Source organism: Cryptomeria japonica, chromosome 7 (genome assembly GCF_030272615.1).
Source record: "Cryptomeria japonica chromosome 7, Sugi_1.0, whole genome shotgun sequence".
Taxonomy (NCBI): Eukaryota; Viridiplantae; Streptophyta; class Pinopsida; order Cupressales; family Cupressaceae; genus Cryptomeria; species Cryptomeria japonica.
The window spans coordinates 173,505,364-173,517,840 of record NC_081411.1 but is presented as its reverse complement, the minus strand read 5'-3'; the positions used below and the strand labels follow the sequence as shown (position 1 = coordinate 173,517,840).

Below are 12,477 nucleotides of genomic sequence, written 5' to 3'. Positions count from 1 at the left end.
ATTAGGAGAGAGAAGAGGAAAGTGGGTCGCCATTATCCAAGAATTTGATATTGAAATACAGCCCATGAAACTTGTTCGAGGACAAGCTTTGGCGCAGACATTGGCAGTTGATGGACCAGGATTAGTCCAGCAAATTTATGAATTAGAAGACGTCACACATGATGAATGGTACAAAGATATTGTGACATACTTACTTAATCACAGATGTCCTGCTCACATGACACCCACACAGAAGAGAGCACTAAGAATGAAGTGTCAGCACTACATGCTTCAAGGATCTGTTTTATATCGCAGAAATCACGAGGGAGTATATTTGAGGTGTGTTGGTAAAGATGAAGCAAAACAGATAATCGAACATTTTCATTCCAAGTTTGGAACCGGACATGGAGCCAACCTTGCTACAGCTCATCAGATCCTGAGAGCAGGATATTACTGGCCTACGCTTTTCAAAGATACATTTAATCATATCAAGACGTGCCACACATGTCAAGTCGCAGCATTTAGAGAAAGGAATCCTGCCATGCCACTGAATCCAGTGATTGAAGCTAGACCATTTGCCAAATGGGGAATGGATTTTATTGGTGTCATCAACCCCGCATCCTCAGCACAACACAAGTACATCATTACAGCTACAGATTATTGTACCAGATGGTCAGAAGCACAAGCACTTAAAGTCTGCACTACTGAAGTTGTAATCAAATTTCTGGAGGAAAATATAATCACAAGGTTTGGATGTCCCTATGCGTTGGTTTGCGACAATGGATCGGCATTCACATCATTGAGATTCTCAAATTGGGCTTTTGAATATGGAATAACCCTCAAGTTCTCATCAAATTATTATCCTCAGGGTAATGGGTTAGCAGAATCCACCAACAAAAATTTGCTCAGCGTTATTAAGAAATTGCTAGAGAGAAGTCCGAGAGAATGGCACACCCAGTTAAGATTCGCCTTATGGGCGGACAGAATCAGAACAAAGAACGCATTAGGCATTTCGCCTTATTTTCTAGTTTATGGCCAAGACCCAGTCTTCCCCTTGCAACTCAGGATCCCGACTTTAAGATTCATTCAGGAGTACATGGAAGACACTGATGCAGTACAAGCCCGACTAACGCAGTTAATGAACCTGGAAGAAAAGAGAGATCAAGCGTTAGAAAACTTTGCGAAACACCAAGGAGTGGTGAAGAGATGGTTTGATCGACAAGCAAGAGTTAAGGCATTCCGAATCTCAGATCTCGTCCTGTATTGGGACAAAGCACATGAAAAAAGAGAACATGATAAGTTTGATAAGCTTTGGAAAGGCCCTTATCAAATTTCAGAGATATTGGGAGAAAACGCATTTAGGTTGCAGACTTTAACTGGAGAAGACATCCCGTTGCCTGTCAATGGGAGGTATCTCAAACATTATTTCCAGTCCTGAAATGCCCAAGGCCTTCCCTTGTACATAGCTAGTTTAGTTTGTTTTCGTTGTTTTCCGTTTGTTTGTTTTTTTGTTTCGCTTTGGTTTGCCTTTTGTTTTCGTTCTTAGTTTAGGTGTTTTGTTTTAGGTTAGTTGTTTTGTTTTGAGGGGTATCCATTTGACATTGGGTGATTTTGTTATGTAACACTCTAACTTCCCACTAGGTTGTTGGTTGCATCTGGAAAATCATGAGGTCTTTTGGAAACACAAAGGGAGTTTCTTTTAATAAAGTCTTGAGTCAGGACGTATTTGCATTGAAGTAGATTAGCTTATTGAACTCGCGTATTTTGTCTTCCAGTTATTATATTTTCACACACTTATAATCTCCGAGTCATTATGGTTTCCAGGCGAAGCTGTGATCAGTGAAAAATCTAAAGTCTAACTTCAGCGCCACCGCAATCCTCAAACCCTAGTGAGTTTCACTACTCACAAGCCAAAAGAATTGACAGAACTGAAAAGCAGTATCAAAAGAAAAGATGAAAAGAAAAAGAAAAAGAAAATCAAAAGGAGAAAGAAATGAGCTAAAAGGAAATATCAAATTGGCTAAAGGGAATTTACGAGTAACTCCATTGGGGCTATAGACGCCTGGCTGGCAATGGAGCAATATTCGTGAGCTTGCGGCGATAACCTCGTCGGGACTATGGACGTCTGACTGGCAGCGAGGCTCTATCCAGGATGCTTTTGGAGTCGAGACGAACTACGTAGCTTATCACAGGGGAACCTGAAGATCATGATTGTCTTGTTGAGGGGAATTAACGCATTTGCACACACATGGGTAACTGCGGACTTGATACTTTGTCTCAATATGATGATCTCTTCTTGTAAGTGTTTCTTAACTCCTGGTTTTGTTGAGGGAGATTTTCTGAGTTTTCTTCTAGAAAGATTGATTCCCAAATGTTTTTCAACATTTCTCAGTGGTGTCGCCAGATGTTGTGACCATTTCACACATCGCCCCATTGCAAATGGGGACCCCCTCTTTTTGCTCGTTTTTTTTTTTCGCTCGCTTTTCGCTTCGCTTTTAGGGTTTTGTTAGTCAGTCAATTGTCTGGATTTAGGGTCAAGCCTTAGGGTTTTAATTGGCGTCTTTTTAGGCCAGAATCCAGTCAATTTTGAGAGCTTTTGAGCTTCTTTTGTAAGAATGCAAATTTTCAATGCAATGATTTCGCCAAAGTGGTCTATTTTCAATTGGAATTTTGAGTGCAGAGCTTAAATTTGTCTAAGTGTTGAAGGTGAAATGTCAATTTTTGTCCAATTGACTGATTTTGACCAAATTTTGACTTTTTTGATTTTTTATCCCGGGCGTTGGGAATGATTTGTTTTTGCCTCGGGAATTGATTAAACTTGTAAAATCATGATATTTTGGCCTGTAGGAGCAAAATCGCTCCTCTCCCTCAGTGAAGGACCGGAGCTCGTTTTCAAATATCTTACTGTCCCTGCAGAGTCAAAGTGAATTTCGAATTGCAAGTGATGAGGAAGGGTGTGATCTTTCCGTTGAATATAAATTGAAGAATTTTACGAACACGGAAGTGCCTCCAGGAGTCAAAATCGCTCCTGTCCCTCAGTGAAGGACCGGAGCTACAAATCAAATATTGCTTTGTCCTTGTAAGATTTTAATGATTTGACGATTTGAAGAGGTCCAAGGAGATATGTTTTATCAAATGAATATAACTTGAAGTGCCGACATGAAGGAGAGTGGTCCAGAATGCCAAAATCGCTCCTGTCCCTCAGGAAGGGACCAGGGCGAAGTACATTGTAGCTCCCGTCCCTCTCCCAGGGACCAGAGCGATATTCTTCATAGGGCATGTTCTGGACGAAAATCAAGCAAGTTATAAGTTTGAAGGCAAGAAACAGGGTGAAATGAACTCATTGAAGATAAATTGAAGATTACCAAATGTCAACAAAAGACCTAAATGCCTAAGTTCGCTCCTGTCCCTCTCCAAGGGACCAGAGCGATTTTTGTCTAAGACAAATTTCTTGCTAAGTTACAATCAAACCCAAGGCATGGATGAATGGAATGGAATGTTACGAATCCGTTGAAGATAATTTTAGAGGTTAGCAATGTGATGTGGAGCCTACAAGAGCAAGATCGCTCCTGTCCCTCTCCAAGGGACCAGGGCGATATAATGGTTATATTACCGTTCCTCCAAGTTCAGGACACTCCAAGGCGAAGAACAAGGTGGTGAGGACATTTTAAGACATCTCCATCAAGCACAAAGCATCAAGGGTCGTCAACATTGAACGAATTACATCAAGACTTGAAGTTCGCTCCTGTCCCTCAGGAAGGGACCAGAGCAATGTTTATTATATTGGCCGAATCCCTCAAAAATCACGTACGGTCAAGGTTTTGCAAGGTCGTATGAGGTTCAAGGCATGATTAGAAGGTGATATACAAGGACTTCAAATGTTAAAAGATCCTCAAATTGAACACAGAAGCTATATCGCTCCTGTCCCTCTCCAAGGGACCAGGGCGATTTGCTTGGGATTCTTCATTTTCCTTCAAGTTCATGCCAGGTCAGGGTTTTTCGAGATCACACAAGGTATAAGGTGTCTTTTGAAGATGATATGCAAGAGTTTTGAACGTCAAAGTGTTACCAATTTGTGCAAGGAACTCATATCGCTCCTGTCCTTTGGACAAGGACCAAGGCGATTTCATTAAAACACTCATGATCCTTTAAATGCATGTCAAGGCAAGTGCACGTGAGATCAAGGACGTCCTTCAAGAGGCAATGAACGAAGAATCAAGATTGAAAGATCACACATTTTGGCTAGAGCTTCCAGATCGCTCCTGTCCCTCTCCAAGGGACAAGGGCGATAATCTTTCTAAAGTCTAAACGCCTTGTAGAATTCAAGTGGAACGAAAGGGGAGCGAAAGAATAGCATTGTTTGTCCATCATAACAAAGATTGAAGTTCGAAGTCACAAAGATTAAAGAGAAATTATGAGGATCGCCCCTGTCCCTCTCCAAGGGACCAGGGCGATATTTGCCAAAGCATTCATGTTCCTTCGAAGATCATAACAAAACAAGTTACAAAGGGTCTAAAACGCCATTTGGAAGGCAATGAACGAGGAGTTAGAATCAAAAACGAGGAATTTCAAAATAGAAGATAAGGATCGCTCCTGTCCCTCTCCAAGGGACCAGGGCGATATTCTTCCTAACATCAAATGCGCCTTGTAAAGGTTAAATGAAACAAGCATGGAATGAAGAAACAAGGTTATTATTTGCCTCATGATGGAAATTTGAGATCAAAGATGCAAGATTAAGGAAAAACAATGGAGATCGCTCCTGTCCCTCTCCAAGGGACCAGGGCGATAATGGTCATGAGATGCATTTATTCACACATGCAAGACACTCAAGTTCGAAAGACCCAACAAAAATACCGATTTGAACGTAAGGATAGAGACTTTGGACGTCGAAATTGCAAGAATCATGACAAAATTGATGGATCGCTCCTGTCCCTCTCCAAGGGACCAGGGCGATGAGGTACGTATCTTCCATTTTCAAAATTTGGCGCTCAAACATGCATTTTTTTTGAATTTATTTAAAATGCTAAAAAAAAAAAAAGAAAAATCAATATTTAATGAAAATTAGCATTTAAATATTGCGCTTAATGTTAATTAATCATTTTGCCTTGTAAAAATCGAATTTGTCAATTTAAATGATAAAGGCATTTAATTAATTATTTATTAATTAATAAAAAACCAAGAGGAGCGCTAAGATATGGAGGTCGGCCTTGTTATTTATTTAAAAATCGTTTAAATTGCCTTATATTTTACCAAAGTCGGCCTTGGGGTGAATGGAGAGGTGAGCGCTATAAAGGGAGAGGTGAAAATCATTATTTTCACATTATCATTTTTTCATCTCATATGCGATCAAAGGAAGAGGTGCGAACTATTATCCAAGGTGGAGCGAATTTCATTCCAAGCAAGGTGGTGCGAACTTGAGGTTTCCATTTGTGCGAACTTGTCAAATCCATTGGAGATCACGTCAGAAACTTGAAGGGTGGCGAACTTGATAAGAGGAACGTTGCTTTGAAGATCACATCGAGGACATATCAAAAGGTGGTGAAATTGATATTTTAAAGGAGAGATTGCGTTGAAGACTATTTACACGTCAATTTTGCCTAGGCGAATCCTTTTTATTTTGCATTCTAGAGTTAGCTCTCGATTTGAGGTATGGCGATTTGGTTTTATTGTTTTATTTGTTGATCGTCATATTTTGAGTTTTGAATTTTGAATTCCTAGCTCAATCGTCTTATTTTAGGAAATGATAACTCAAAGACTTATCATGAGGTTTCCTAAAATTTATTCTCTAATCTATGTTATTTATTGCAAAATCTAGCTTCTCAGTATGAAATGTTGTGTAGGTATGGCAACCCCGAAGGCGGGAGCATCCACCAGTCGTTCAGCTCTCATGAAAGAAGATCAGAAGACCGAAGAAGTGGAGACCAAGATCGTGTCCAAGTGGAGCAACATTGGAGATACAAACTTAGGCAACTTCAGCACAAAGAAGTTTCGAGAGGTCCCTTACATTGGCAAACCATCACCTGTCGCCCGGAGAATAATCGAGAGTGGCATCATTAAGGCGGCCGGCTTTCCTCCAGCTATTCAGTGCCACGAGTTGATGATCGAGTGTGCTCGTCACTATGATCCACAGTCCAGAACGATCGTGTCCAAAGAGGGAAACACTTTGGCGTACCTTTCAGAGGAAGCTATAAGTGAAGCTTTCCATCTTCCAGAGCACAGGGACATGATATACAAAAGCATAGAAGGAGCCAGATCAATGTACGAAGATGATCCAGATGCTTGTCTAAGCATTATCAATAAGAACTGGCTACTTAAGAGCCGTCCCCGTCTGAGCAAGGTCCCGAACACACCGCACAGGATTGATTTCCAAGAGGAGTACAGAGATTTGATTACCATGCTCCTGATTGAAAGAACAAAGGAACTTGAATCTACTTGGGACGCAGCTCTTCTAGATGCATTCGATCAGGTCATCCACTTGGAAGAGAGTATGAAGAATCTTCTCGAGATTCCAATTGCAGAAATCGAAGGAATCGTGACAAGATTCATTGCATATGCCAAAAAAGAACATTGGAAAGGGAATAAGGTTCTAGATGAAAGGTTGTTATAGATGACATGGCATCTTATTTGTCATTGGTTTATGTCTCCTAGGTTTTTGTGCCAAATTTAATATTTGGCTATGTATTTAATATTGTTCAGTAAAAAGGAGGCCATTTGTAACAAACCCTAATTAGGGTTTAGGTGTCATGATCTTGATCGTTGATCTATTTTCGATCTGAACCTTTCATTGTAACTGGGGATGCTATTTATACCCCCATTTTTCATTTCATTTGGTAATAGTCAATAGATGATAGTTGATGTAAGAGAGAATAGAGATTAAAGAGATTAGAGTTAGAAGCAATTTTATTTTGTAGCAAGATTGAGTTTTGAAGAGAGGAATTCAAGCAATTGTTGTACATGATGACTTGGAAATCAATAAAATATTGAAGTTATGGTGTTTTGTTGCAACTTTCTTGGTTATCTTCATGGTTGTTTAATCTACTTGAATCATGCTCAATCAAGGTAGTGTGTTAGTTTGAAGGACATTGTGTGAGACTTGATCTTTGGTAGGATTCGTAATCCAAACCACTAGCTTCTTGCTGATTGTAGGAACGCCTTGCGTGGTCGACTGGAGAATACTTTGAGTCCCTTAACCTTCAATCATTATTGTATCTTGGATATGTACCTTCGTGGTAGTGTCTTTGATCTTTGACGCATTGAATATCATTTTGTTACCTTAGAAGATCGCATCAATTTCAATTGAGTTGTTATCTTATGGCAAAATTGAAGTTGGTTGAATCTTGCCAAGTCTTGTCCATACGAAGTCATTCTTAAGGTTAGGCTAGATTAGACCTCTTTCAAACCCTACTCTTTTGTTATTTTTGAATAGTTTCTTAGTTTAGCAAATCTTGAACTTTCGGAATGCGTAAGACCCCTTGAAGGAAACAGCAAATCACATCATACCGCTGGAAGCTTGTCCACACGTAGAGACCCTACTAACAGAACCTTGGAGTCTTCCTAACTGATCCTTTATGCGAATCTTCAGCAGTTAGAGACTATTTTCTCAAGAGAGGATAAGATGCCTATTGGTATTTTATTCTGTGTATGATGGTGTATAAAATACACGTCAACAGTATGTATGTCAGTTCACTATGTGAACTGACAGACATACACATACACATTTCTTGTGCCTATAAGAATAATTATTTCAAATGCTTTGTAAAACCATCATCCTCGTATTTGATCGAAATACTATACAGATACAAGTATATTAATGTGTGTAATCAGATTCTATTTCATCTTCTCTTGCCATATTTCAAGCAATGATCATTGACGGCAACATTGTTTTATATATAACAGATCAAGAAATGATCGTATTTATTATATCAAACATACCTGGATCAAGTAATGATCAAATGTAATGCACAGCAGATCGGCGGCTTTCATAATATTGTTTTTGGTTTTTATCTTAACTAAACCGATTGAGGATCGAGCCTCTTGAAAGCACCCTTTGGCAAGTGTTGTATTGTTTGAGAGAGGGCCATGTCATGAGCGGACATGGCTCCACATTGTGGAGACATGTCCCCTCATGACATGTCTCTCCACATATATATTTATACATGCCGATATCATAAAGAGAAGACATATATATATAAAAAAATGCTCTCTCTCCCTTTGATCGGCAATCTCAGACTTGAAGAAAAGAAGTACATCAGCATCTCATCAATACATTATCGTTATTAACATTCATATTTGTTAAGGATTAAATTCTGAATATATACCCTGAAATCAAAAGAAGAAATCAGTACATTATAATCTACATATTGTAAGAATTGCATCAGTCTGAAATAAATTTAATTTACTTTAACAGAGCCCCTCACAATTGAACATTTTGTTGGAGCAAAGCTTCAAAATAGCTCTCCAAACATGACCTGTAGAAAACAAGTGACAAAAGAGGGAAGAGAGGACCCACTGGTAGGCTGATCAAGGTTATTATAAAGATAATTAGCATGGGAGAGCAAGCAAATGGGGTGATATAAAAAGTGAGATGTTACGCAGGAGGAGGGTACACCAAAAGATTTTAGGAGAGTGTCAGAGGGCAGCAAGGAAATCATTTTGCCTTGATGCAAGAAACCCATGTTTCTTATGCTAAAGGAGGTGACAATAGTCTCTATGGATGATGAAAATGGAGGGAAGGTTGTGAGAAAGCATAAAATGGAGTTTCAATGCATGGCTTTACACTCATCTTCAAACAACAACTCATTGAGCACAAACTATGAAGAAAGGGTGCGATTGAGTGACAAACCATGTGGGAAAGGAGTCAAGGGTTGCCTCCCAAAGAACATTAGAAAGAAACTCATAAAAGGAAACAACAATAAAAAGTGGAAGGGAGTAGAAGTTGGACATAAGCCCAGAAAGCTGATAAGCAAAGTCAGTGGAATACTCATCATCAAAATGGAATATGATGCGACAAGTATCAGTGATCTAAAGGTGGGGAAGGGGAGTGGGGAAGAAGGAAGGGGAGAAGCATGGAGAGTGAAGATTAAAACATAATTAGTAAAGGGGGTAGATGCAAGATAAAGCAATCTCAAATACTGTTTACTTCTTCTATAGTTAGGCAACTAAAAGGGTAAAGTAAACAAAATTATTCATGTAGAATTAGACTAGATAAGAACATACTGAACAACATATGAAATGAGAGAGTATAACATGTAATTTTATTCATCAATGCTCTTCATATAAAATTGGGATCATAACTTCTTGCATAATGCGGTTCCTTCTCCCGATTACAATGAAGTATTTAAACTTGTTGGTGATTGCTAAGGATTTCCCAACTGTCACAACTACAAGCTTGAAAGTAGTGAAGATAGTGTGTGTGGTGCGGTGTATTGAAGTATGAGCAAGTGAGGTCATAGAGCAATGTATATAGTGTGTGTGCTGTATATACTGAAGATGGAGAAAATGGCATGTGGAAATATGGCCAAGTGAGGTTGTAGAGTACTAAAGATGGAACGTGTAGTATATTGAAATATGGGCAAGTGGGGTTGTTGCGTATTGAACATGGGGTAATTAATGAACTAAAATTGGAGCAACTGAGGTTAACAATTGCAGATGGCGTGTGTAGAAAATCAAAATATGGACTAGTCAGGTTTTCAAATATGAAAGATGGGATATGTGGCATCTTGAGATATGGACAAGTAAGGTTGTTAACTGTTGACATGAGGTATGTGATGTTTCGAAAATGGGTTGTATGATGTATTGAAATAGGGATCCAGGAGGTTAGATGTATTCAAAATAAGGTGTATGGTGTATTGAAATAAGAGTGAGTAAAATTGAGGAGTGTTCAAAATGGAGCATGTGGTATTTTCAAGTATGGGTGAAAGAGATTCTGAAGTATTCAGATAGGAGTTTTTGGGCGAGTGAGGCTGTGAAGTATTGGAAATGGAGTGCATGGTGGTCAATCGAAAATTGAATGAGTGGGGATGTGAGCATCGATAAATTGATGGATATGGTATAGTGTAATGAAATATGCACAGGTGAGGTTGTGGAATATTAAAATTGGGGTATGTAGCGTATGAAGTATAGGTGAGGCTGCAGAGTAACAAATGGGCGTGTGGCATATTAAGTGGAGGTGCTGGAGTATTGAACAATGAGGCGAGTTATTTATTGAAAATTAGAAGTGAGACTGCGAAATATTTTAGACAGGTGAGTGACATATGAAAAAATGGGCTTTCCAAATTGTGAAATATTAAAAATGGAGTATGTGGATGAATGAAGATGTGAATTATTGATAATAGAGTGAGTAGTGTATCCATATATGGATGAATGAGGTTGTGAGTACTGCTTACCGAGGTTATGGAATATGAAAATAGAGTGCATGTTGTACCCTGCCCAGAAACAAAGAATTGTGCATAATAAAGATCTAATACAGTTTTCCTATGTGGCCCATATCATTTCAAATAAAGATCTAATACAGTTTTCCTATGTGGCCCATATCATTTCAAATATAGAATTATAGATGAAAAGCTTGAGCGAGTATTCGGAAAGCTACTGACCATTTCCTCGCAATCAGGGTTATCATGAGCAGAATCAAGACCTCCCTGCAACTTGAGGGATTCAATTGGACGAGAACCACTGTTAGGAACACAAGGCGTTGAAATTTGAGATGTTGTAGTCTCATAACCTTGCCTTGGGGTAGTTTCAAGCAGACCTCTGGCACCAATTCGTCTAAACTTTGCCATTTTCCTCCTCATCTTCCGAACGGCCCTCACATTTGCATATGCATCAGCCTTCACCTTCATAGCAGCCACACTATCTTTGTCACTAACAGAAGCTGACTCTCGTAAATGAGATGGGTATTGTTCTTCCGACATCCCTGATCCAGACCCACAAGAATTGAAGTCATGGATGTTTTCCATTGAAGGACTTAAAGCATGCATAGGTTGGCAAAAAGATTTTATTTCTATGGTTGAATTTTCTGCTTCATCAAAACCAATTCCATCATTATTGTCGAAATATAGGCTTCTTTCTAGCTGTGTAGCTGTCTGCCATAGGCACTCTATATTGTTCATGTTGCTAGTGTTACTGCTAATCGTATCCATGGTCGTACTGATCAATCCTGTCTCTGCCATCAATGCCACCTAAGCAGCATTAAAAAAATCAATACCTAGGATTTAAGGAAATCCTATTATTAAATTATACCTAGGGAGATTCCTAGGATACACCTTGGAAAGGTCCGAACCGAAATCAACCTATTGTCTGTCTATTTAACTTTTGTTCAGCTTATTCCAGCTTAATTGCGTATTACTTAGTTTTTATTATTATTTTAATATATTTAAAAAAATAATGAAAATGATGAATTAAATCAATTATTAATAAATATTGATTGTTAAATTGTTAAAAGAGAAATATTGTTTTGTAGTATGTAAATAGTTAATTACTATATTTGCATTGAATATCAAGATGTAAAAGAAATTGTAGGATAGAATTAATCATTAGTAGTGAAGAATTGAAATAAATTTTTATTTTTTTATAATTTGTTTAATGATAATTTAAGATTTGCATCTTAAGAAATAAGAAAGTAAATTCTGTCTTTCAAGATGAGTGTATTTAGGTGTGAAACCTAATAATAATGTGAAATGGGAAGTATTATTTCGAAATATGAAAGCTATGTATAGGACAAGGTATAGAGATATGGAGATCATAAGTGATTTTGATAGGTGTTTTCAGGGTTAAAATCATCGTAATTAATTAGATTACAAGAGTGAATCACAAACTCTTATCTAATTAAATTTAATCCCAAATAACAATAGAATAAAGTAAAACGAATAGAATTGAATAAATGAATCTAATTAAGACTCCCTCAATTGATTTGACAAAGCTTCCATTGTTGTTCTCCGAATTGTGTATGAAGGTGGCTCTCAAATGTTGCACTGAAATTCCTGCATAAGATAGACAATTGTTTGAAGACTATGATTCTAGCTTGAAATGAGAAAATGATGTTGTTTATATAGATTTTCAACACATAAGGGGTGAGGATTTGAACTCAAGTCCTAATTGATAGTCAACCGATTTAGATTGATCAGTGAACTCATCTTGATTGATTTGTTAACAGGATTGATTGGAGAGTGAACTCAATTGATAAACCAGTAGACTGAATAGACTAACTAGTTGATTGAATAGATGAATTAGATGACTGAATTGATTGGAGAGATAAGTGGATTGATTGACTAGTCAGAAAAAGTTGATTTGGAGTGAAAAGGGGAGATTGAAGAGTTCATGGAGTTAACTAATTGGTTGACTGATTTGATTAATCAGTTATGATTTCAACATGTGTTGTAGGATTTTGAAATTGAATTTGATTTTCATTTTCAATTTGGATTTGAATTTGGACTTCTGAATGCTAAAATGCACATGAAATTAACTGAAATTCAGATTTGGTGAAATATGAATTTGATGATT

The 12,477-nt window shown here is 38.0% G+C and overlaps 1 protein-coding gene across 2 annotated transcripts in view; it reads right to left on the bottom strand.

Moving 5' to 3' along the window:
* LOC131062383 (B3 domain-containing transcription factor FUS3) overlaps positions 1 to 11,253 on the bottom strand; it is a 144,768-nt gene extending 133,515 nt beyond the window's left edge. Inside the window, exon 1 of one of the 2 annotated variants that reach the window (XM_057996017.2) lies at positions 10,572 to 11,253. In XM_057996017.2, coding sequence (XP_057852000.1) covers positions 10,572 to 11,147 — 576 coding nt within the window. In that variant the 5' untranslated portion in view covers positions 11,148 to 11,253. The remainder of the gene's footprint in view (positions 1 to 10,571) is intronic. The other variant, XM_057996016.2, reaches the window with a different exon arrangement.
* Positions 11,254 to 12,477: the final 1,224 nt, after the last annotated feature.